The following is a 25,045-nucleotide window of genomic DNA, read 5'->3' as shown; positions in this document are numbered from 1 at the left end:
GATGGCACAACATACAGCATGTTGACATCATTTGAAACCAAATTATTTCCACCATAGACGTTAGAGTGGGTGCTGCTGTAACTTGTGGTTTCATTTATGATTAATAATTAATCGATCTGTGCTTTCTTATTTAATTTAAAAGCCATTAACGTGAACAATATTGAAGACTGGGTAATTGTGTAGTCTCTGTGGACGATTTTTGCTGAAAATGAGCTCGAAAAATATAATGAAAGACTATATGTAGGGTTTATTAACATTTATGAATCATAGAATTTAAATCAATAAGTTTGAAACAACCAATCACAACACACAGAAAACAAAGTTTGGACACTTCTATTGTCTAATAGTTGTTCCAGAATAAAAAATAAATGTATATATTCTTGAAACAACATTTCCACACATACGGCACTGAAATTTACACTGATGTCAAGTCACCGTGAGACCAAATGGATGTCATGAACGAGTCCGACTGCACAGATGTGTCATCTGCCACTGGGTGTGTGCGTCTGTGTTTCTGTTCCACTGACTGTGAGAGTGAGAAAACAAGTATGAAGGAAAGATTAAATCAAAGTACAGCTCATGCTGCTCTTTGAAAAAAAAAAGCCAGTCAAGCAGTGTTAATATCTGACAGCGGAATGGAATTCCTGTAACCTGTTGTATGGACGGATGCTCAGGAATGTGTGTGTAAGTGTGTGTGTGTTGCGAGGAGGTTGTGGGGGGAGGGGGGGGGTCTTTCCACATTTAACAAACATGCATCAATTTAATTGGACACAAATTTGACCAGTGGTTAGTGAAGTGTCCAGGCTGTCTCCTACTGGGATTGGCTGCAGCTCCCATACAAACCTGATGAAAATGAAGCGGCAGAGGATGGATGGATGTCTGAATGGATGTGTTCAGGGCCCATCTGTTGATTTTAGTTTTGGATTTATGTCACTTACTTGGGATTTGATTGATTTTGTTTACACCCTTGTACTTACAAGATGGCAACACAGCTTTGGATTAGTATTTAATTACGGTACTTGCCTTCTGTTTGCTTTTCATACACAAAAAGTATGTGGCAGCATATAAATGTTCTACAAAAAAAAAAAAAAATCAGATAGTGCCTCAGAGCTGATAGGCTTAATCAGCAATGTTCAAACTCAGTGGAAAACGATTCGGCTGCTCTGATTCTTGTGTCCCTTCATGTTTCCACGACTGTCTCTGTCAGCTCCGTCAATGATTCATCTTTTGGAATCTTCCATGAAAAATGTCTTCAGAGCAAATGTCTCTCAGCAATTTCAGCCTTATTTCTCACTCTGATATGCTGATTCCTGTTCATCTCAGTGGTTTACAGTATACAGTACATCTTAGCATTTTTATTGTATCCTTCTGTCATTTGGACAAAACCACTGTCTTTGAAAACATACATCATTAAAGATCTTACTACTGCCTTACACACTTTATCTGAAATGTACGTACACCAAATTTCTGTTTTAATTTCTGACCGCAACAGGACTGTAAATATACTGTGTTGTCTGTGTTTGCAATAATTTAAATCAGTTGAAAAGAACCAACAACAAGATCCTTGTAATAAAAATCACAAATTGACATAAGTACAAAATATGAACTGACATTGCAGAAGTGACCCTTGTAAAGCCAGATGTGGAGACAACAAGTATTCATATCAGATCTACAAGTTAGATTGAGTGCTTAATATTTTTGTTAAAGTTTTTATTGACATTCCAGGCTAGTGTTTTAGTAACGAGTGCAGTACAGAGGTAGGTTAGGAGTGGACGCTTTTAATCGACATAGCAACAGTGCTGCATGACCGCCGGTACACGGTGACAGCTGGCTCCATTTGAACTGACAGCCTGTGTTCCGGGTTCCCACTGGTCCACACAGTCATCAATCCTGGGCGGGGACCCACCCCTTATCCCTGTCGCGGCACTGGGAGAGAACCTTTGAAGTGAGAAGGGAGGTGCCTGGGAAATTATGCCATGTGGTGTTCAAGAGTGGACGTCTGATTGGACTAGGGGGAGCAGTGTAAACGCCTATTTTTGAAAGATACCCCCTATGATTGGCTGAAATGGAAACTCCAGATTCGCCATGTGCGCGTCCACAGTTTTGCAATTCTCTTTTGTGCCCTGCGTCTAAAACGTGAACGCCCTCCTTAGTCAGTTTCAGCCAGAACGCCAATTACGTGTGTTTTCTGCGTAGCGACAAAGACAGCGAGCCCGAAACCTATGGGGAAGGAATAAAAAAAGAAATTTGGTTTCGTCGCACTCTGTACTCGTAGTCCTTCGTATTCGGAAGAACCTGCCACCCAGGGGCAACGGTACGGAGACGGAAATTTGACGGCGATTTTAAAGTTAACACTACAATTCTGAATTCGCCGTAAAAGACCGTGTCAACTGGAAGATTTTTCCCTCCCGTTGAACAGTCTGTAGGCTAGGGTATAGCGAGGGAGCCGCCATGGCAGTCGGATCATTGAGCCTCCACATCGGGATATGAAGAGGAGCTGCATGTGTCCCGAATTGTCAAGAAAAAAACGCCACATTTGCCTCTGATCCGCTACGGATCGTTATTCAGAACATCTGATCGTAGCCTCCTCGTGTTTTTTGACATCGTTTGTGCCTCCTGTTGGAAAATCGCAATTGGTTTAAGTCGAGGGGAGCCAGAGGGAGAGGCCAGATTCATGACTATTTTAGTCGGAGACGTGTCTTCAGAGGCCCACTCAAGAGAAAACCTGGACTATAACGAAGAAATGATGCTCTGATTGACCGCTGCGGGGACAGAACGGGGTAGTTTAACAGGCGACGACGAACTGGCGTGAAGGAACGAGGGGAATCAAAAAGCAAGGGCTTCTCTTTACTGCCTTCCCCCCCTGTGATCTACACAGATATCTATTTTACTGGCATCATCTTTGGATGAGAAGGGTCGGCAAATCAATCAGAGCTGCCTTTTAGCAAGTCACAGTCTCAGAACGAGAATCAAAGGGATCGGATCATGTCGGGTCGGCCCAGAACCACATCCTTCGCAGAGAGCTGCAAACCAGTGCCGCAGCCTTCAGCTTTTGGCAGCGTGAAAGTCAGCAGTAAGTACAAACACTGAATTTCAGCAGTAGCCCGTGTCTTCTGCATGCTCAAGGCTCAAATGTGGTGCGTTATTTTACTGCTTTAAACGTGTGGCAACGATAGCTTAGCTATTTTGTTAGCTGTTTGAATGGCTGAGATTGGCTGACCGAAGAGCTTTGGTGCACCGCCCCAGGGCTAGTCAGTCTGGTCAGGGTGAGCAGGCCGCACCGGCCCGGCAGTGCCGTCAGGCCCCGCACACGGGTTAGCACTGGCACCGACCCAGCTCATAAACCCCAACCGCCGCAGATCCAACGTGGTTGTGGTGCATTTGAACGTCGAACAGATCCCACTACACGCTGCCAAACCGTGTGCGTTCGGAGGTTATAGCGGTAGGGCCGGTGTGTTACGCAACTGTCAAAGCGGAAGGTGCGCCCATAGTTGACTCGGCTGAAACTGACGTGATCGTGGAAAAGGGGCTGGTTTACGGATTCTATATTTTCTGGGCTTTGTCCAAGTCAGACGACGAGACGACCTGAAGGAGTGTGACACATTATCTCCTGTTCCTGTAGTGGCACCGTGGCACAGGCTGCTTTTAGACAGTCTGCAGTGATGAAGAAGCCATGCGACTGCTGAGGCCTACCTACTGAAGAAGCAGGCTGCCACTGTCGGTTCACAGACTTGTGATAATTTATGCAGGAACTATTATATATATTCACCTGTATCTCATCTTTGTCACAAACCTGCTTCATAATATCGAATTCATTTGAAAAGAGAATGCTTGTACACGTGTCTACAGTTAAAGGTCTGATGTCTAAGGGTTAGGAGGGTGTGTTTGCAAAATTGATAATAGCCTAATTATAATTGTGTGAGTGTAAAATTAGATATTCTCATTTAAAGAGGCATTGATACATCCTACAGTTACCCCAACTTCTGTCCTGTTTAGCTTGGATTGGCCCTCCCTTCACCATTATTGGTATTAGTCCTAGCAAATATGGTGCTAACTTATGCTTTTAGATGCATTTATTGTATAACACTGACCCTAAGCAGAAATAGTTTCTGTCACTTATATTGTCATAAGTAGTCTTCACGTCAGTGGCCACTGTGTTGGATCACAAACATTTTTACAAAGGCCAGCAGTCATCAACCCTAATGCTTTTATGTAAATGTCAACTAAAGTCTACTGTCTACCTACAGCACATGCTTCTTGACATGGTAAGTTGCGAGATTCCGCCAGATCCAATAACATCACTACTAAAAGGAACTCAACCCAACACCAGTGGTGCATGTAAATCAAAATTTATTTTCATATTGGTTTCTCTGTAAGAGAGACACAAAACTCAATTTTGTTTGATTAGGTAATAAAAAATCATAATATGGTTTTATGTGCAACAGTTTGTGTAACAGGATGTTTGAAATAAAAGGTCAATATAGTATATTTGTGCATGTTGGTACTTAACAAATGGTACTTTATCCAATATGTACACCTCCTTATATTGTTTGATTTTTTGATCAGGCTCAGATCAGGCCTTCAGAAGATAATGGTGTGTATGGAATTATCATATCAAGACTGTGCTTGATAAACTCAGTAGAGTTCATAAAGAAAATGTATTGAGTAGGGCTAAGTGTGATTAAGTATGGGATGGTTAATTGAAATAAGTGTTTGTTTTTCTTAAACATAGACCTATGTGTAATGCAATATATTAAAAATGAGGTTCATATAAACCAATCAATTTAATGTGAAAAAAGAATAAACTTATCCTTGGCATCTGACAAAATACTTTACTATTTTGTCAAACGTCACCTAGGACTGACCCCATTCATTGACCTTTACTTGAACACTATTTAGTAGATAGGTGTGAAGTGAACTAAAATGGTCGGGCACAATATAAAAGTTGTGACATAACCGTGGAATTAATATTTAACCACAACACCCTGACTAATGACAGGTATGATTAGAAATATCTGCTCCCGGCTACACCATTCTCTTATCTTGCATGCAGACACATTTGGGTGTGTGTGAAGGGGAAAAAAAATTGAGGCTGTTGTTGAATCTTGGTGATGTTTCAATGCTGTGATGTGGTCATTATGTGTGGAGTGGAGGTGGACCCAAGGCTGAGCCTCTGTTTCAGGCCCTGGCTCTGAAAACCTCTTAGTGGACGTGGAACTGGAATTGTCCTGCCTTGGATGTTCAGTCTTTATATTGGATAATGAATCGCAACGTCATGAAATGTTGTACTAGTCATTCAGCTGTTAAATGTGATTGTCATTAGTAGAATTTCAATTGAAAAATAAGTTGCCAAATAAACAAGAAATGCACATGCAATGACATTGTTCTCCTCAGACCAGTTTCTCTTTGTCTTGTTAATCAGAGGGTAATAATTATTCCTAAGACTCATCTGGTTAGCCAATATCTCATTATTTGCTGTTAACTGAGTTGTCAGATTAAATGGATGTTTAATAATCAGTGTCGTACAAGCAGGTGATGATCAGTCCCAGAGGGAAATGTGAGTGGCAGATAATGGGATTAACAAGAGAACAGCAGAAAAGACTCACTCCTGAGGTGTTTGGATGATAATGTTGATCAGGACTTGATGTTGTGTTCCTTATTCAGCTCCAACCTCCAGCTTTGATCTTCCTGTCTTCCTTTGAAATACATTCTTAGCATTCTGAATGTTCATAAAGAAATTGTTAAATGAGATATGCCCAAAACAATATTTAACAGGGTTATTATGTTTTGCATTCCTTTCAGTGGTTCATCCCAACCAAACACAGAAAAGAGACACGCTAAAAAGACTTAATGTTTGATAGTAAAACACCACACAAAGCCTTTGTTAGCTCTACTGCTGTTAATCATTTTTGGTGCCTGACTTAAATTGCTGTGAAAGCACAGTTTAATCATGACCTAATGCCCTGACTACAGTCAGCACAGGATAGGAGCTGAAGGAGACGCATGAAAGCTGTAAATAATGGCTGTGACATTAGGGCGGTCATGATGAAGTAATGCTCCTGCAGTCATTTGTAGTATCTTATTATGCAGTAATGTGTGGTCTCTGCTTGATAAATATCTTCTTTAAATCTTTAAACATAAAAATGTATGGCTATAAAGTTTTGAAAACTGTTGTTGTTCTCTTTTAAGAAAATATTGTAATGGAATTATAACAAAATTCTAATTGGCCTCTGCCCCCAAACACCATCAGACGATGAAAGGTCAAAACGTTTTAGGTTTGAAACTTCATAATAAAAAAACAATGAGAAAAAGTAAATAGTTAGTAATAGGTTAGATCCCATGGGGAAAGGTTTCTTTTGAATACCTTGTCTATGGTATTGATGTCATGATATATCTTCAATGCACGTGATGCATTACATAGTCTTTCATATCTCCAGGTATGTCATATCTATCGGTATCAACCATTAGAAGCAGGAAGTTATTGTGAATTATATGTATATGGTGAAGAAAGAGAAATGGAGATTGATTTTTGCATTTTTAACACAGGGTCACATGCACTGAAGGCCCCTCTTGCTATGACACCTTTTCTTTACTGCTAGTTTGACCTCATCTTTTTTTTTAACAAAATAAAAAAAAACTCTGGACAATAAAACAGCAAATGGTTTAGGATCTGTTCACTCTTATCAAAGCTTAGTAAATGCTAAAAATCAAAAGCCTTATGTTTTGTCTTTTTTGATCAACCAAATGTACAGTATATTGCTAATTCAAGATCTAAAAAAAATCATAGTCCATACAGAATCGATGAACTAGTTTGCTAGTTTTCAAATATATTTGAAATGTAATAAATACTAGACACTGATGCAGCATTTTTTTAAAATAACTAGTGTTATCCAATGTTAAGAGAGTTGCATTATTTCACTGAGTGTTAAGAACTCAATAAGGTTTTAATTTTAAGTTTAATATATATTAATATATTATATTAAATTTAATAAAAGGACGCCAACCTGATTATTTTAGTCTAAAGTGAAAAACAATGTCAAATTCTTATCAAAATCCCCAAATCTCTGCCGCTGTCCAAAGACAACAATTATTTTGTCCAGTTTGAAATGAGATCACACACATGAACAACAACTACCAATTAAAGCCAACAACGTGTCATTAGCTACACATGGCAAATACAATCCTGCAAAAGGTTAGATGTGGGTTCTTACAACAGCATATTTTTAGTGGATACAGATCACTGTTTAGATTTAGCAAGATACAAAAACATATAAACAACTGACTGTCAATATTGTTTATTTTTGTACTTTTGGAATAATCTATGCACAAATATCTTTCTCAACAGATGGCAGAATGATAACTAATTGCCATTTTGTATGTCTTTAAATATTCATTTTTAAAAAATAACAGCAAACCTTTGTTTAAGCTGAGTCCCTAAAAAAGGTACCAAAGGAATGTTTATACCTTAGCTCCATTTTTTATATCTACACATGCAGTGTTTCATGCAGACATCTGCTTGAGTATCTTGGCTGGTGATCTCATGCAGCTGGAGCCAGTCAGATCTAGAGCGAACACGCCTACCATCCCACACAGGCACACAAAAACGTACACACATATACATGTATACGTTTGCACACACACTCACATAAGCACTCTTAGATGTTTTTCTGCGAGGCAGCTGGCCAGAGCAGCTTGTTTAGCATTTCAAAGCAGCAGCTTTCCTTCCTTTATTTTCCTGTCTCATTACCTTTTGTCTTGTAATTAGCAAATGATGAATGAACAGAAATAGCTAATACTTTCTTTTGATTTTTAAATTAAATCCAGGAAAGAAGAAGCTGAAAAGGAAGCAGGATCAGAGGTGGAAATCTCTGCCCAGTCTGCTTCTGTGTAGTTGGCTTGTTGGCACGACCGGGTGACTACAGCTTTGCAGGCGGCACACAAGTCTAATATTTACAAACCTATTTTGTTAAAAGCCACACTGCCGTTCCCTGATGCCTCAGTGTAAGCAGGGCTTGGCCCAGATTTGTATATGTCAGCAGTGACGCTCATGACATGACACGAGACGTTTCCACAATGCAGTAAAGGATCTCATCTGCCACTGAGATACTTTGCATAAATGTGTACTCTGTTACATGCACCCCGTCGCATCAAACATGCCTTTGTTACGCTCTGTAGTTTTGAGGAGTTTAGGCTGTTGTACGTTCCTCAGAAATGTCACTTTGATCTGGAGCTCACAGCTGCTACACACCAGTCCTCCAAGATGTTTTGCATCTGGGATATTTTGAGAACTACAGCATTGTTACCAGTTTAGGAGCCATTATTAAATTAAGATGACTCAAATTTAGTTTTAGATTTGTGGTGTGGTTTTTTGTATATATTCATATAATACATTTCTGTTGCCAGTATTACTAGTTCACTGCACACTATAATGGCATTAATCCTTGTGTTCAATATCCAGATTACTATTATGTAACACCAGAGATGTCCAGAGAAGTCTTTTTTTCCCCCAAGTCAGGTCGTAACTCTTTGTACTTGATTCCAAGTACTGAGAGACTAAAAAAGACCTCTCATTGGACAGATGCTATTGTTCTTAAAAACACTGCATGTATGCTAGGCTATCATCTGTTATTATTAATGTTATTGCAATAAATGTCAATACTTGTATATGTGCAGTTTGTTTATATCCAAAATACTACATCTACCACTGTAATGTTAAAGCTTTTAGAAATTGTTCTATGCATCATTTTGCATCGTCATCTGTGGACAACTGTCTGGAACTGTGTTTACATCGGAACTTTTGGGAGGCAGAGTAAAAGTCAACTAATGCTAATGCTTCACATTACAGCCTTTATCCACATTTATGCATCACAAACAGAAGTATCTCTGTTTGTTAAACCAACAGTACTGTAACTGTGGAGTTGGTGCCTTGTTGCAGGTTTTAAAGTTTGGTGTAGGAGAAGTAATGTAACACTGGGTGTTTTCAAACTGCTCAGTCTTCATGTTGTTAGCACGTTAGCTTTGTTTAGTGGTCACTAGTGGACTGCACAAGCCTGGTGACCTAAATTAACTATTGATGTCTTTAACTAAAGTTCCTAACAGCTGTGTATCTACTGCCCCATGTGTAATTGAGTAATAGCACATGCTTTTTTTCCCATCATGTCTTGGTGGTTAGCATAGAAAAATGTTGATAACTGTCTGCCACAGTGTACATGTCACACTACTATAGCTGAGTTCTTCATCTTGAGTATAATGTAGTATAGAGTGTGACTGTCACACAGGAAGTGGAGGTAGATCTGAACTGGTTGTGATTATAAATCATTTATAGTTGTATGTAAGAAGATTGATGGATAAGAAAAGTTCAGATTTGATCGTTTATTTTGTGAGAGTAAAGCCTGTATAGGCTAATCTGTAGCAGTGTAACAGTGATGTCTGGAAAAAGGTCATGTGTTTTGTGCGCAAGATTTGTCTGTTGTCTGCATGTGTGTGTGTACATGTGCACTTTTCTCACGGTCAGAGGAAGTGCAGAGGCATAAGAGAACAGGCCATTTTAGAATATGTAAGGAGAGTCAGATTACTCTCTTCACGTCATCCAATTCTATTTCAGTCATAACAAACGTCCACTCTTTCCACTGTCTCTTTCTAGACACTTAAGTGGACATTGCACAATTTGTGTCCTCAACAGTTAAGGTTTCGTTTATATCTGTTGATCTGTTGTGTCCAAAACCAGGGGGCATTAGGAGGCACACTGGTATGGCTTGTCTGGATGTTGTTGGTGTGAAAATATTCAGTCACCTGTTGAGATCATTACTTTTGCCCCTACGAGGTGGCAATGTTGTGCCATCATTCTACCTTGCTGTTTTGTAAGTAAGGTAAACCTCAAACCTAAAGGCAGCAGCAAATCGTTTATTTAAAGCTCATTGGAAGGACAGAGAGGTTTCCTTTGTTGTATTGATTGGTAGAAATACAAATATGCCAATTCTAGTATAATTACAATTGCGTTGAGTTTTGTACAGGAAATTAGCGTTGAGTGTCAATGGTGATATGTTAAATAAAAGGGATCAAAAGATAGAAACAGAACGGGCTGTGATGTACAGTGCAGACACAGTGGCACTCACTACAAAGTGCTACTTGGCAGAAGAGCTGAAATTTGCAAAGAGAAGATGTTGAGAGTGAAGTGAGAACTGAAACGTTTAAAAATGTGCTGTGAGTTTTTGGATATATTTGAGAAGTTACCAGACAAGAGAAGAATAATAGGACCATAAGGTTGTCCCAATTAACAGAAGTTTACTTTAGTACAAAAGGAAAGGTTTATCTATATTAAACAAAACATCCTCAAGCTTCAGTGTCGCCCCATTGGATCAGAAAGTGAGCAGAGCTTTTTACACCTTGGTGTAACTATTTCCTCCTTTCCAATAAATGTGTTCTAAACTGTGCAGCACACATTTAAAATGAAAAATACTTACATGCACCATGTTAGTTAAATAACACTCAATAAAAAAAGTGACTTCATCAGGTATAAATGACAAGAGGCATTAGCATAATCAGCGCTAACTACCCATGAGGGTAACATTTGAGTGAATGAAGTATCAGCCCTGATCAGTATCAGTGACAAGAAATTGCTCTGGCAGTCTTTCCTGATTTTTGCCCAATTTTCATTTTGTTTTTTATTCATCAGTAAAATGATTGGCTGATATTTGTATTACCTTTACATAATTTTAATATCTCTCTCTATATATATGTTTTTTAGGGGATAAGGATGGAAGCAAGGTAACAACAGTCGTGGCCACACCAGGCCAAGGCCCTGACCGGCCACAGGAGGTGAGCTACACGGACACAAAGGTCATCGGCAACGGCTCCTTCGGCGGCGTGGACCAGGCTAAACTGTGCGACTCTGGAGAGTTGGTGGCCATTAAGAAGGTCCTGCAAGACAAGAGGTTCAAGGTAAAACATGAACTAAATGTCTGAAACGTTTGCTGAACTTTCTTTCTTCTTTCTTCTTTCTCTGTCAGTCAAAAAAAATGTATGAAAAATAAAAAGACGGTACACACAGCACTGTGCTTGTTAGTTTTTGTTAGAAATTTGTTGCATCAGTGCGAGAGAGTAACTGAGAAAGGCATGAAAGGAATGTTCTTTCACAAGAACAGTGAGATCACAGAAGCTGCAGGTTTAAAGAAAAACAACTCTTACATTGTTTTTCTTCGACATACTTCAGCAGTATTTCACCACAGAGGTTGTTTGTGTGTAGTACTGGTGGTAGTGCCTGATCTCCCACAAACAAACCTGAAGCCATTAACTCTCATCTGTCAGACTGGCTTCAACTGCCGTCAAGAACAGTCGTATTTCCTTCTGAGCAAAGCTTTGCTGGAATCCCTCTCCTGTGTGGTGAACACGTTTGACTGATGGCTTGTTGTTCCTTGGTTGGAGCAACATTGTCTCTGCTCCCCTGGTCGGGGCCTCAGGGTCTCTGCTGCTTTTTCACAGCTTGGAGATGAAAGAGTTGAAGCTGCCAAGTTTGTAGGGCAGCTGTTTGGTTTCTTGTTAAGTTTTATACCCATATGGGTTAGTGATGGGGCCAGGGTGGATGTAGTCTAAGGGCCTCTTTTCAATGAAAGATAACAACAAAGAATATATTATTACTATTTATGTGTATTCTTACGTAAATCACTCTTTCAGGAATTAAATGCTTGATCCTTTGTGCATGCATGAAATAATAGTAGTGACGTAGACTCCCTTTAGTATAAATAGAACAATGATGTTCTTTGTATGCAAGTGGAAATGATTAGTGTCTCTGCAACACAGAATGTGAAAAATAAAACCCAGAGCTGACGTAACATGTACCATAGTTTTGATGTGACCAGGTTGAAGGAATGTTCAGATGGCATGATACGTCTTTCTAGTCTGGCACAGTACAGATATTTAGTGATGGGAATTGTTTTTGTAGGTGACCGGTTCAATTCCATGAAGTCGTTGGTCAGCTTGCTCAATGATTCCCCTTACTGATATGTGGAGTTTTGCCAAGGACAAAGCAGAAAAAAATCTTCTGCATGCAGAAACATTTGGCCACACACCATGCAATTAATTTTGATTGGATGAAATACCAACCTTTTATGTATACTTCACATTAATGTGTCGATGCCAAGAAATAATTTGTCTAAACCAGTACTACAAATATTACATCCTAGAGAATCTACAGGTTCTTAAACCAATCAGCTGCCAGTGTTGCTCCTCTTGTTCGATCAGTGCAACAAGTACTCTGTTTGATAAAGGAAGAAAAAAAAAAATCTCCCAAGCTGTGACAAAGTCAGCATTTATAGCTGTTGTCTACAACATTGTTTCCCAAAGACTAGGTGGCGACCCTCAGGTGGGTTGCAAGAGATTTTCTTTGGGTCGTCTCACATCGTTCCCAGGTTTTAGTTTATGAATAATGTCTATTGACTTGGGTCGCGAAGGTTTGTGACTTTTAAAATATGGATCCCCAGAAAAAAAGTTTGGGAAACACTGATCTACAATCAATTGTTAATCTCCCATAGCTTTTAACAGCATTCTTGACTGATCAGACAGACTCAGCAACAGCATTCAGACTTGGGTTAGAATCTGTTGTCTTAATGCAGTCTTATAGTCAGCTGTTTTTTTTTTACCTTGACATGTTTTGACACTGAGTGTCCGTTTTTCTCAGAAGTGTCACTAGATGTTAACGTGTCGTATCCTCAGACTTTTTTTTAAATTAATTTGAATTAATCCAATCGTCCACAAAGAGCTGATAACTCTTGCCTTAAAGTTAGTGACTGAATTGGTACCTGCTTGTCTGCCTACCAACACTGGTAGCCTCATGCTAACATGTTTTTCTATTTGAATGGTGTTTTAGCAGCTTAAACTACCTATATTAGCTGAAGGCATTAAACTGAGAGTAGCTGAATTTTGGACATGTGTTTGCTTCCTTTTTCCATTCTGGAGCCCCGGCTCTGGGCCAACCAGTTCAGCTGAATGCTCCATCAGCTTTCTGCCCCGGGCTTAACCTCGTGAAGGTTTGACACACTTTGCAGCAGGTGCTGGTGCCTCACTTCTCAAAAGCAGACAAGATGAATGACGTCCCTCTTTTGGTTTGGGGGTCGGCCATCTGTCACCAAATGGGCAATCTTTGTTAGGGATACACACACACTGTGTCACACTCCCACAGTGCTCTCTTCTCCTGAGCGCTGCTCATAGTGAAATCACATCCCGTTCTTGGTGTCAGCCGTTTGTTCGCTCGCCTTCAGTGAGAGACACCAGCCGGCTGCATTCTCAAACAGTGGCCAGCTGATCACACACGCTTCTGTTCTCTGGTTGTTTTTGAGTTTTGTTTTTCTCTGCGTTTTTCTCTCCTGTTACGGTACAGGCATGCTGTTTGTCCTTTCTCAGAACAACAAAAACACTAAGACTCAGCACACGACTTTAAAGCACTCACCGTCTAGTGTGTTTGGGTATTACACATTTTCCACAAAAAAATTAAAGAAAACACCTTCACTCTTAGACGACTGTCTGTGACGTGACCTACCTCTAATGTACTGAAAATATTTTCAAATGTTTTTCCTTTCTAATATTCGTTTAGCTCTTCTTTCCATTAATGGCCCCTAATCCTTAATAGTATTGATGTGTAGTTAATGAATGTGTCAGACAGTCTCAGTGGGCTAACAGGCTGATACTAGTGCATTATGGGATGGGTCCTACTCTCCCTTCTAAGGGATCACATATCAGCCAACTGGAAAATCTATGCTTATATTTTACCCCAGGAGCAGAGTGGGAGAATATCTGGCTGTAGTCGTTTTAACGGCTCATTAACGGCTGTTGTCAGTGCAGTCTTTTTTAAATGGCATTCACTGCTGAGCAGAGGTAATTTAGAGGGCAACTTAATTGTACTGAATCTACATATGAATACAGGTACTTCTTTTTTGTTGTTAAAACAGTCCACATGCAGTATTTGTACTGCTCACTGTAGTACACATACTGAAAATACTTTGACCCTTTCAATGATTTATTGACCCTTGGGAAAAAAGATGCAGCAGGATAGAGCAGTTAAACATGTTTGTGTTCCTGTCGAGCCACTTGCCTTATCTCTTTCTCCAACTCCGTCTGACTGTCTGTCTGTCTGTCTGTCTGTCTGCCTGTCTGTCTGTCCGTCTGTCTGTCTGTCTGTCCGTCTGTCTGTCTGTCTGTCTGTCCGCCTGTCTGTCTGTCTGTCCGTCCGTCCGTCTGTCTGTCCGTCCGTCCGTCTGTCTGTCTGTCCGTCCGTCCGTCCGTCTGTCTGTCTGTCCGTCCGTCACCACTGACTGGTCTGCTGACACACTGCTAGATGAGCAGGTCAGCAGGATCCACTGCAGCATTGTCAAGCTGTCTGTCTGGTGCTCTGCTATGAACAACCTCTTTTTATAAACCACACACACACACACCCACACACACACACACACACACACACACACACACACACACACACACACACACACACTTGTTCAGCCAAACATCACCTCAAACACTCCCGCCAAGACACCACAGGAAGGCGAGGGCATGGCTGGCAGCAGTCGATGGTTCAATGGGTGGTTTGTGGCCCACTGGCGATGATGTCACTTGATGATGATGTGAGTGAGTGTGTACGAGTGGGGTTTGTATAGTGGGATATGGTTGGGGTTGAAATGAACCACACATGTTTACGCTTGTCAGTGCTGAGAATGAAGATCAGGGGTTGGTGGGTATTTGGATGTCTCTGCTCCGGTAAAAACAAAATGGAATGAGCAGCATTAAAAACCTCTTAAATGAACAAAAATGCACACAAAAAACCTGTGTAATGTATGTTTAAGTTTGTTGTTGGTCACCTTGGTCTTTTTGTTTAGAAATAGGAAACTGGAGTGGCAGTAGTTGAGTTCTGAACAGCCGTGGACATGTGTGTAATGATGTGGTGTTCAGGTTACAGAACTGAAGCCACACAAACGGAATAGAATTAGTTTCACCGGTATTTTTTCAAAAGAAAAAAAAAATGCAACCTTTGATTTTGTTTTGCCACTAGACCAACTGCCTGGGTCTTTTATTTGTAGTATTACCTTAATATTCTGTTGATTTTATCCTCTCCAACTGGATTTATAAAGCACTGCTGCCTGCAGAAGCTCACCTTATTTTCATCCATCTTGTCCACTGCTCCAGACCTGCACGGCCAACTGAAAGTCTGACCACAATATGCTAACAAAATGTAAATTTGGCTAGTGCTAACTTCTGGCTCCAATAATCATTACATGACAATGACCAGAAGATCAAATATTTGTTTGTCCATCTTTCACCCGTCTACTGTTGAGATAGATAGAAGATAACAAATAAGAAGAGGAACCTCTCAGGTGATGTCGAATGTAAACTGCACCTCTCCTTCCTGCACAGGACATTAACATTTTAGGTCCAGTCCAGTGCGGTTGTTGTTGACTTGAACACTCCGGTGCTAAAGAGATGTCGCCTTTGTAACGTCTCAAGTGCACGTGTACAGGATGTAGTGTCCAAGTTGAAAGCTTATCTTCCTGCTTGTTAATTCGACAGTGTTTAGTCTGTCAACCACAGAGCCAGCCAGTCTGTGTGCGGGCGAGTCACACCTGAATTTTCCCTTCATATAATGAGCTCATGGGTCATTAAACCCCTGTTAGCGTGATAATATAACGCTGTCCTACAGAACCAGGTATCTGACACTGTTTTAAAGAAATTGCACAAAATAAAAATACACGTCTGTTGAGGTTTTTACCCAGAGCTCTCTGCTTCCGAGGCAGGCGTGCTAACTGCTCCACTATGGAACCGACATTTCAACAGTTTTTACTGATAATGTACATACATGTACATTAAAAAAATTCAATTGTTAGTTGGATGAAAAATAATTGTGAAAATTCATATTAACTTTGTATTTTATAGTTAAAATATTCACACTATGTAGTTTTCTGTCTGTTTTGTGGGTGTTGGACTGTTGGACTGCTAACCCCCCGTCCCCAAATGCTATTTCCTGTTAAATTAGGACACAGAGCTTGTGACGATGACAAGGTCGATAACAAGATGACTGTCTGTTTGAGGACATTATGAGTAGCATGGTGTGTGTGTGTGTGTGTGTTGCATTGTGTGCCACATGACCCAGGTATATAAGGTTTTGTGGTGAACCTTTGTGCTGATTTGAGTTCTAATCATAAATGTTGTCTATGTCCTAAATTTGTAATGTGTTTTCTTTTTTTTTTTCTGACCCCCATTCTAGAACCGTGAGCTGCAGATCATGAGGAAGCTGGATCACTGCAACATAGTCCGCCTGCGTTACTTCTTCTACTCCAGTGGTGATAAGGTCAGTAGCAGCTGTGCCTTAAAATTCATTCATTCATTCATTTATTCATTCATCCATTCATTATACTATGACTGTTAAAACATATTCGTCCTGAATCTCATCTATTCTGCATCTATTTAGTGGAACAAAACAAACAAACTAAAACTGTGTGCTTTTATTAAATTTTGTGAAATCATCACTTCTTCTTGAGCCGAAGGAAATTAAAAACGGGGGTTTAACGGTTTTTTTTAACAAGGGAGTTGGTAGTTCTTGCAGCTTTGTTTTTTAAATGCAATTGTGTAAAAACTAATTAAATAACTAGTTTAAAGAGATTGTCTCTTAATCTGTCCTTAATTATATCACTTAATTTTTCAATTATTTACCTGAAAACAGGATGTTAAGTCTTTATTACTAGTTTTCTTTTTCTGTTCTTTTTCTGTTTGTTCTAATCTAATTTATTCTGCAAATGAACAAATCCATTGACTAGAAAAGGCCATTGTAGTAGTTATAGTAGTAGTTATAGTATAGTAGTATTTAGTTATAGTAGTTATAGTAGTAGTTGGTTTTGTACCATCTGAGAGGCTTGACCCTCGTACATGAATTGACTAGGCTGTTCCTGTCAACCGTCGGCGCTCCTCTGGAGACAACAAGGCTGCACTGTCACCCAGCATGCAGACAAACAGGCAAAGGTCCATGCTTCAAATATAGACTCCCATGAGCCCAGCACATACGCTGCCAGTGCTGTACCCATGACACAGCATGGAGGAATGCTACTAAGTTGCTACCGAGGCTTCAGAGAGCTCTGGGGGATTATGGGGTCGAGGTGATGATGAGGGAAGGGTCTGAGGAGAGTGGGCAGACTGCTAGGTCGGGGGCATTTAATAGCCAGTCTAGTGGGTGTAGGTTAATTATAGACTCACAGAGGCCCCGCCCCCTTCAGGCTCCACCTCATTCCTACTCTTCACATAATACCAGCCCACTCACCTCCAGGAATCACAGCTTGTTCTTGGTACACTGACACAGTGGCAGTGATGACATGCACACCAGTGACACCTCCCCACCTCCTCTCTAAAACCCACGTTTTGCAATCATGTTTTTTTTAGGTTCATCGTACGCTTTTAATTGTATCTGAATACACTTTAAGTCACAGAATCCCCTCTTTCTTTTTTTATTTTTTTTCAGTATGTACTTCCTGGTTCTCAAACTGAAACGTGCTGAGGGCCACAGCTGCCACTGTCATTTAAGTGGAGGGCCTCGTCAGTGTTGGTTGAAAGAATAATTAGTAAAAAAAAAGTAGTTTAAAAGTTTAGAAACTTAATTTTGTTAATTGGTACTTACTACAAGTACAAATGGGTTTTTTCCCCCTCGTTTTTAAATGACCAACAAAACACTTTTAATGAATGGGGGTAAAAAAATTACATCAAGGGAAAAAATAATTGAGGGGTGGTCTTGTGGGACAGAAGTGGTCCCCAGGCCAGATGTTTGCTTCCCCTGATTTCCACTCCTTACTGTTCGACTAATTATTGCGTCTGTTATCAAGTGTCCTGTTCAATAATTGTCAACCCTGTGATTGTAGACTTAGGTACGGCGTCTTCTGCTTAATGGGTGGTTACAAACTAGCCCACAAGTAAATAAAAGTACAGACCATTTGACAGTGAAGTAACATGGAGTTATGTCAGTTGTGTTTAGGTGCCGTTTGTATCCTCATTTCAGGGTTGACTGAAACTGAACAGGGTTCAACAGGGTTCGACTGTCCTCTGTGAGCACACACACAGGTAGTCTTACGTAACTGCCCGTGTGCACCCAGTGCTTTTACTTTTAACCTTTGACCAATCATCCAAAAGGGTAGGAAAGTCGACGAGTTCTAAGTTAATATTGCAACGAGATCACACCTAAGACAAACTTTCCTCTGTTTCAGCAGAGTGCTGCAATAATATTCAAATGTACGTCTTTCTTCAGTGGAAAAAGAATTTGAATTGTCTTCTAATAAATTTAAAAGTTGACTTATGTCGGAGTTTCGTTCCTTCGTTGCAACATAACTCCATTTTTCTCATGATTCAATTTCCCTTTTTTTCCAGACGATTAGTTACACTTAGTTTGATTCTCCTTCAGCTTCTCAAGTGACTTACTTCAGAGTTATTAAAGCGATTCAGAATTTAAAAGAAAATGCTACTATGAGTAAGCTGTCCACTAAGAAAAATATGCTTTACTTGGCTGGAGGCCCTGAACACACCTTTGAAGTCATTTTTAAATGTAAATTCACTGTCATCACAGTGAGTTTGGAGCTGGCTTTAGCAGCAGCCATTGTGTGTATTTCAATGATCGTAGGAATCTATGAATGCATTAAGTCAAGTGCTAATTATGTCAGGTGCCAGTGACGAGCATGATTGTCCCCCTCAACATGAGACACACGATGATGGACCACAGTCACACACACACACACACTCTGGATGTGTGGAAACACGCTTGGTGCTGCACATCAACACAGCCCAGCTACCATCGGTCCTTCACCGGATGATTAAATATCTGTGCCGCTTGTTCAGGTGCGAGCCATCTCCTCAGCAAATTAGAGGCTGAATTATTTAGCTGTGAGTGAGCAAGAAGCCAATCACGTCCCCTCCTGACGAACCATCTGGGAACAAGCAAAGGAAGTGGCTTTGTAGGGAGGCAGGAAGTGAGTCACTGCTGTTGCTAGGCTAAATATAGCTTTGGTGGCGCTGGCAGGAGGTGGAGCGCGGCTGTGAAGTCGCTACGAGTGTTATCAATGGAAGTTACACTGGTGAGGCAGGAATGTGCATGCACACACACACACACACACACACACGTGGTGGGAGGAAAGAGACGAGCAGAGAGAGTATTGGAGTGATGCCAGTGACCTGAGAGTGTGTGTGAGCTGTGACAAACGCTGCTTGAATTCCTTGTTATCTGAATATATGTCATTTCATTTTCTAACCCTCGCCCATCATTTGCATGCAGTTTGGATTTTGCATTTGATATGTGTGATCTACACACACACACACACACACACACTGAGCTAACAGAAGTTTCACCGGCTCTGTGGGAAGCTCTTCTCCAGGCCCTGCTCAGTCATCAACTTTGCAGTCCAGCAGGGAGTCAGCTCTGTTCACAGCCCAGGCTTCACAGTGGACGGACATATAACACCGCTGACAGTGGGCGGGTGGTGAAGCAGAAACTCTGATTGCACAGAGTGCTTAGATGAACTTTAAATGTAAACGCTTGGATTCATGATTCCACGTCAAGACATCTAAAGGTCACGTTAATGTCCAATCACGTCACTTCTGCTGCTCCCTCTGTTACACAGTGCAGTCCATTGCCCTGGTGATATTTTAAAGATCTCAAGTCCATTAAATGCGTCACGTTGCAGATGTTTTTCTTGTAAGATAATTACGTTGCTGTGATGCAGTACAGTACGAACAAATAATAATTCCTCCAGGAAACAATAGTTTCCGGCACCGGTGCTTCACAGCAACAACCGTAGTTTAATGTTCTTGCCTTGGACAAATTGATTTCCTGTAGTAGGATGACAGGGCCTGAACGTTTGTGTGTGAGGTTTTTCTCTGCAGACATACTGCACAAAGTAAATAAAAAATCTTGTGCAGGAGGTCGGCCCTGTTGTTCTGATTCATCACCTGACGGACCGTTACTGTTGTCATCTGTACCATGTCCTTCCAGCCAAAAAACACGACTTCAACCTGCACTGCTAACACTACACAGTGGGGTTTTCAGTGTTGGTTTAGGTTTTGTCATTCTGAATGACGTTGCTCCCGAGTGGTTAACCTCAGTGTTGAATGTATTACTAACAGTGAGATGGAGATTTCATTGTATAGCACTTCTAAGCTAACAACATGCTAACAACAGCTTTCACTCCTGATCATGGACATTAGGGACGTAAGAAAATATCAATACATTAAAATAACACAATATTTTGTTTCACAATATTATATCGACATTCTACAGGACTGTGTTGATTTTTTGTTTTATTAATAAATAACAGACAAATATCCATGGTGTTGATTCGTTTTCTGCTTTTATTGCTGACTGGCCTGTCGTGCTGAAAACTGACCAATCACTGGCCTGTCGATCTGGACTGTGCGCCTTTTTTGTTATTGTGTGCTGTAGATGCCTAAATTAACAGTTTATATATATATATATATATTTTCAAAAGCAAGGTTGATTTTGAACAAAGTCTTCTTATACACACTGAGTTCACTGATAGTGTATGTCAACAGTGACTAATGTCCTTTGTCAAACACAGAGCTCCATTGTATTTAAAAAATGTTTCCATACTCTTTCATCTTACTGCAGGATATATGTTCCAAGTTCTGACCCAAAAGTCCAGTTCCAAGAGGAACGGCCGGTGACTCAGAAATAGGTCATGTGGAAATCAAAGGAAAAGGAAGTCTTAGTCCACTTGGGGTCAGCGTGCTCTCAAGTTTGAGCACAGACTCTCGCCTCCTTCCGACTCTGGCCCTGTCCAGGCAGGAAATGATGTCATCGTCTGAAGCCACTGTTGGATTTAAGGCCTTTCATGAGACATTTCTTTGTGTCCTGCCTCTGGGAAAGACATTCACAATGAATCCCAGTTACATGTTGGACAGAACACGCAGCTGGGCGGGTCCTGTAGGGACACACCGAAAAATAATGGTGTCAAAGCAAACTTTCTATCAGAAAAAAAACATTTTTCAGCAGTCAAAAGACTTTAACAAAATTCCTTCAGCTTGTATTATTTTGGGGTCAACTGTGTATTTTTAGGCTTTTTTTGTTGTTGTCGAACATTTACTGGTCTTAGCCTTGGTGTGTGGGTTAAAATGTTTGTTTGCATTTCTCCCACAGAAAGATGAAGTGTATCTGAACCTGGTCCTAGACTACGTCCCCGAGACTGTCTACAGAGTGGCAAGACACTACAGCCGAGCCAAACAGACTGTGCCTATGGTGTTTGTCAAGGTAAGCCATCTAATAGTTTTAAAAATGTCTTTTCAGTTACAAAAAGGTTAGGGTTATATTATTAAATAATAAATATAAATCGTAAAATAATAAAAGAAGAAAATATGAGGCAGTTCAGGTGACATAAATTGTTGATAAGTGTCTTTCTATATTCAGTGCTTTTTGAATGAATAAATTACAGACATTTATTTGGCCTAGCCCACATAGTCTGACGCCATCTGCTGGTGGGGATGTTGCTATTAAAATAAAATAAAAAGCTGCTGGGGACAATTACTTCTTGAAGATCTTGATCTTGATCAGCTTGATAACCATCATAGTTCCATCTTTTTTCTTTATGGATGTTGGTTTAAAATAAATATATATATATATATATATTATTTATTTTCAAATTGAAGATGGAAAGTAAAGGTACAGTCAGGTGGAACTCTGACTAGAAATAGATAGATAGACAGACAGATAGACATATCATTTGTTTTTTTTTGTTTTTGTTTTTTTGTGTAGTTGTACATGTACCAGCTGTTCAGAAGCCTGGCTTACATCCATTCATTTGGGATTTGTCATCGGGACATCAAACCCCAGAACCTGCTGCTGGATCCAGAGACCGCTGTGCTCAAGCTCTGTGACTTTGGCAGGTGAGGAACACTGTGGTGTTTGCACTTTGTCAGACTAAGTTGTCTGTGACCTGTGTTTACTCCAGGGAAAAAAGGAACAGTGTGACATTTTGGCAAAAAAAAAAAAAAAAAAAAATCAGATCAGCTTTGTCTGTCTCTAAGTGATTACTCAGCTAATCTTCATCGCTTTGAAAAACTGAATTTTTTACAAATTACTTTCTGTAAATATAAAAAAGTAACCAGTTAAAGCAGCACAGAAGTGCAGTCCTCCACTCTGTGTTTATACTGTAATCCAACAGTCCAGTCATGTTGATGTTTACGATCATGTGCTCTGGTTTTTGTGCACAGTGCTAAGCAGCTGGTCCGTGGAGAACCAAACGTGTCCTACATCTGCTCTCGCTACTACCGAGCTCCCGAGCTCATCTTTGGAGCCACTGACTACACTTCCAGCATAGGTCAGATTCATTTTATACTGAAGATGTGTTGTAGATGTAGATGTTTTAAAGCACGTGACCTCTTCTCGCCTTCTCCTCTATTTGCTGATGATCTGCTGTGCTCTGCGTTACAGATGTTTGGTCAGCCGGCTGTGTGCTGGCTGAGCTGTTGTTAGGTCAGCCCATCTTTCCTGGAGACAGTGGGGTGGATCAGTTGGTGGAAATCATCAAGGTAAAAACCAATTCTGCTCACAGTGTTTTATATTTTCTGTTGAAGACAAAGTGTTTATTCCCTCCTGGTCCTTTCCTTCTTGTCCTTCTCGTTCTGTCCAGGTTCTCGGCACCCCCACCAGAGAGCAGATTCGCGAGATGAATCCCAACTACACCGAGTTCAAGTTCCCCCAGATCAAAGCACACCCTTGGACTAAGGTGAGTCAACAGGTACAGGAGCGCTTTTTTCTTTTTTTAAAATTCAGTGTCTTGCCATGTTGTGAAACCATGTTTGTAAAGACCACCCACCCGTCCACCCCCATCACATCCAGCATTTAGACATGTCTGACTTCCTTACAGACAGATATTCCAACAGTGTTTACTTTGGTGGTTGGAGGTTTATATTGGGAAAATGTCAGGGGAAAAGTAACCAGGAATAAGATCCGCCCTGTTGAGTCTGTCCTCTCTAAGTTTGTAACTCCAGATTTATCCATATGAAGTAACACATTCCCACATCCTCCACCTCACCCTCTTAGCATCATCATCATCATCATCATCATCATCATCATCATCAAGACTTCGGTACTCTTTGCAATTTAATGCATGATGCAGTAAACTGCTGTGCTAAAAGACAACAGGATCACCCTGTTATTAGGGTTGCAGCAGTCTGTCTTGATGGTTTCCTTTTAGAAGAAGAAAGAAGAGTTATCCTGCTGGACTAACTTTTAGTCATAAAATACATTTCTGGTGAAAAGATGCCAAAATTAATTAGTCACCAGAAGCGTTTGTAAACCATATATTCACTGATTGTATCTGCACTCATCAAGTGGTCCAGCTGTGCTCTCACCCAGGGCCATTCAGTCACCTTCCATCATATCACATGGTCCACTTCCCATCTGCTGTGGGTGATACTTGACAGATTGATATGTAATTCCACTAAGAAAGACCTGGAAATAGTTTTTAGGACATAAAGTCTTCAGGAAAACGTCCCTCCTTGAGCAAATGTCCACTTCTGCCTTATGCTTCATGTCTCATATGAGACATGGAGGACTGGTATGTTTTGATTTTCAATTGGGATCCATTGATAATACCAGTATCAATACCAGAGTAGGGCTGAATATGCTTACGTCTCTCCTTAGATTAATGGAATAGTGAATACAAGAGGCACGTCTACCTTGTTGTTGAGACGTAGTTAACCAAGTTTCCTAAATTTTGAAAATGACCACTAGTGCCAAAATTGTCCTGGTTCCTTAAAAATACAGTCTCTGATTTTATTCATATTTCTTTGTATAAAGAGTCCGTCTTCTCTAGCAGGTCAGTCTTCCTAAAAGCTACTCACCAGGTCTTTCAGTGCTAACTCTACTTAAAGAGACATGTCAGTTTTACTCATGTCATTATATGTTGACAGATTACTGTTTGTCTAACTATTGCTCAGGTGTTCCGGCCGCGTACACCTCCCGAGGCCATCGCCTTGTGCTCTCGCCTGCTGGAGTACACGCCCACGGCCCGACTCACACCCCTGGAGGCCTGTGCGCACTCTTTCTTTGACGAGCTGCGTGAACCCAATGTCAAACTGCCCAATGGGAGAGAGAAACCTTCGCTCTTCAACTTCACCACCCAAGGTTGGCAATGAGAGGGGTGGGGTTGAAAGGCCATTTTGTTTGGCTCAATTGCTAAGTGTACTGTTGTTTAGAACAAAAACCATATCTGTTTTTTTTTTTCCTTTAGAATTATCCAGTAATCCGTCTTTGGCCTCCATACTGATCCCTGCTCATGCCCGCAGCCAGGCGGCCGCCTCAACCCCAACCAACGCCTCTGCCACCACAGGTTAGAGCAGTGTTTGAGCCACTGCACATATTTTAGATCAGAAAAATCATTCTGCGCACCAGCAATCAAAAGAATTAGAAAAAAGTATTCGTAATGAGTACTTTCTCAGTGTTTAACCTGGGCCTGTTTAGTTGAACACAACACTGATATCCTCACAGGAATTGATTAAACACAGTCTATTTTTAAATGCTTGAAAGTAGTTTAATGTTCAGGTGACCACCAGGTCTGAAATGTAATGAATTTGAGTCGAGGAGGCAAATTATTTAGTCAAGAGTTGTGGAGGAACATTTGAGGTGAAGATGATGATTATAATGACCAGCAGGAGGCAGCAAAGCAACACAAGTTTGACGACCTGATTAGGAAAGCATAACTAGAAACAAAGAATGAATAAATGAATGATTTATTTTAATAATACAAAATGCTGCTTGAAAGGTAAGAATTTTCACAACTTCAATTATTTGTTGAAAGAAACATTTTGGGAAGTCTGAGCAGTGAAAACGGTGTTCGTATATTGTTGCAGCTTAATTTGAATTTACTCTGTTTTTGGTTTCTCTGCTGGGAGTATCAATAGTAATAACACTGATAATAATCCAGTACTGTTTATAATTTTTGAATATTCAAAAATGTACTATATATATAGTCATATGTAGTGCCTTTGTGTATAATTTATAGTGCAATATATTTTTTGG

The 25,045-nt window shown here is 40.4% G+C and overlaps 1 protein-coding gene across 1 annotated transcript; it reads left to right on the top strand.

Moving 5' to 3' along the window:
* The first annotated feature begins 1,941 nt into the window (after window positions 1-1,941).
* gsk3ba (glycogen synthase kinase 3 beta, genome duplicate a) lies at window positions 1,942-24,361 on the top strand. The gene is made up of 10 exons (XM_008328673.3): window positions 1,942-3,073; window positions 10,748-10,941; window positions 16,247-16,330; window positions 21,164-21,274; window positions 21,776-21,906; window positions 22,234-22,340; window positions 22,454-22,551; window positions 22,653-22,748; window positions 23,965-24,151; window positions 24,258-24,361. Exons 1-10 carry the CDS (start codon window positions 2,986-2,988, stop codon window positions 24,359-24,361), a joined length of 1,200 nt encoding a protein of 399 aa, XP_008326895.1. The 5' UTR covers window positions 1,942-2,985.
* Window positions 24,362-25,045: the final 684 nt, after the last annotated feature.

Source organism: Cynoglossus semilaevis, chromosome 16 (assembly GCF_000523025.1).
Source record: "Cynoglossus semilaevis isolate Cse_v1.0 chromosome 16, Cse_v1.0, whole genome shotgun sequence".
NCBI lineage: Eukaryota > Metazoa > Chordata > Actinopteri > Pleuronectiformes > Cynoglossidae > Cynoglossus > Cynoglossus semilaevis.
The sequence above is the reverse complement of the archived record's forward strand: the minus strand, read 5'-3'. Positions and strand labels throughout refer to the sequence as shown.

What these genes read in the sequence shown, in the direction of transcription:
- gsk3ba (XM_008328673.3), top strand. Translation starts at nt 2,986, where the DNA reads ATGTCGGGTCGGCCCAGAACCACATCCTTCGCAGAGAGCTGCAAACCA. An exon ending in TGGCAGCGTGAAAGTCAGCA is followed by an intron (nt 3,074 to 10,747) that starts GTAAGTACAAAC and finishes TATGTTTTTTAG; the next exon opens with GGGATAAGGATGGAAGCAAG. An exon ending in AAGCTCTGTGACTTTGGCAG is followed by an intron (nt 21,907 to 22,233) that starts GTGAGGAACACT and finishes TTTTGTGCACAG; the next exon opens with TGCTAAGCAGCTGGTCCGTG.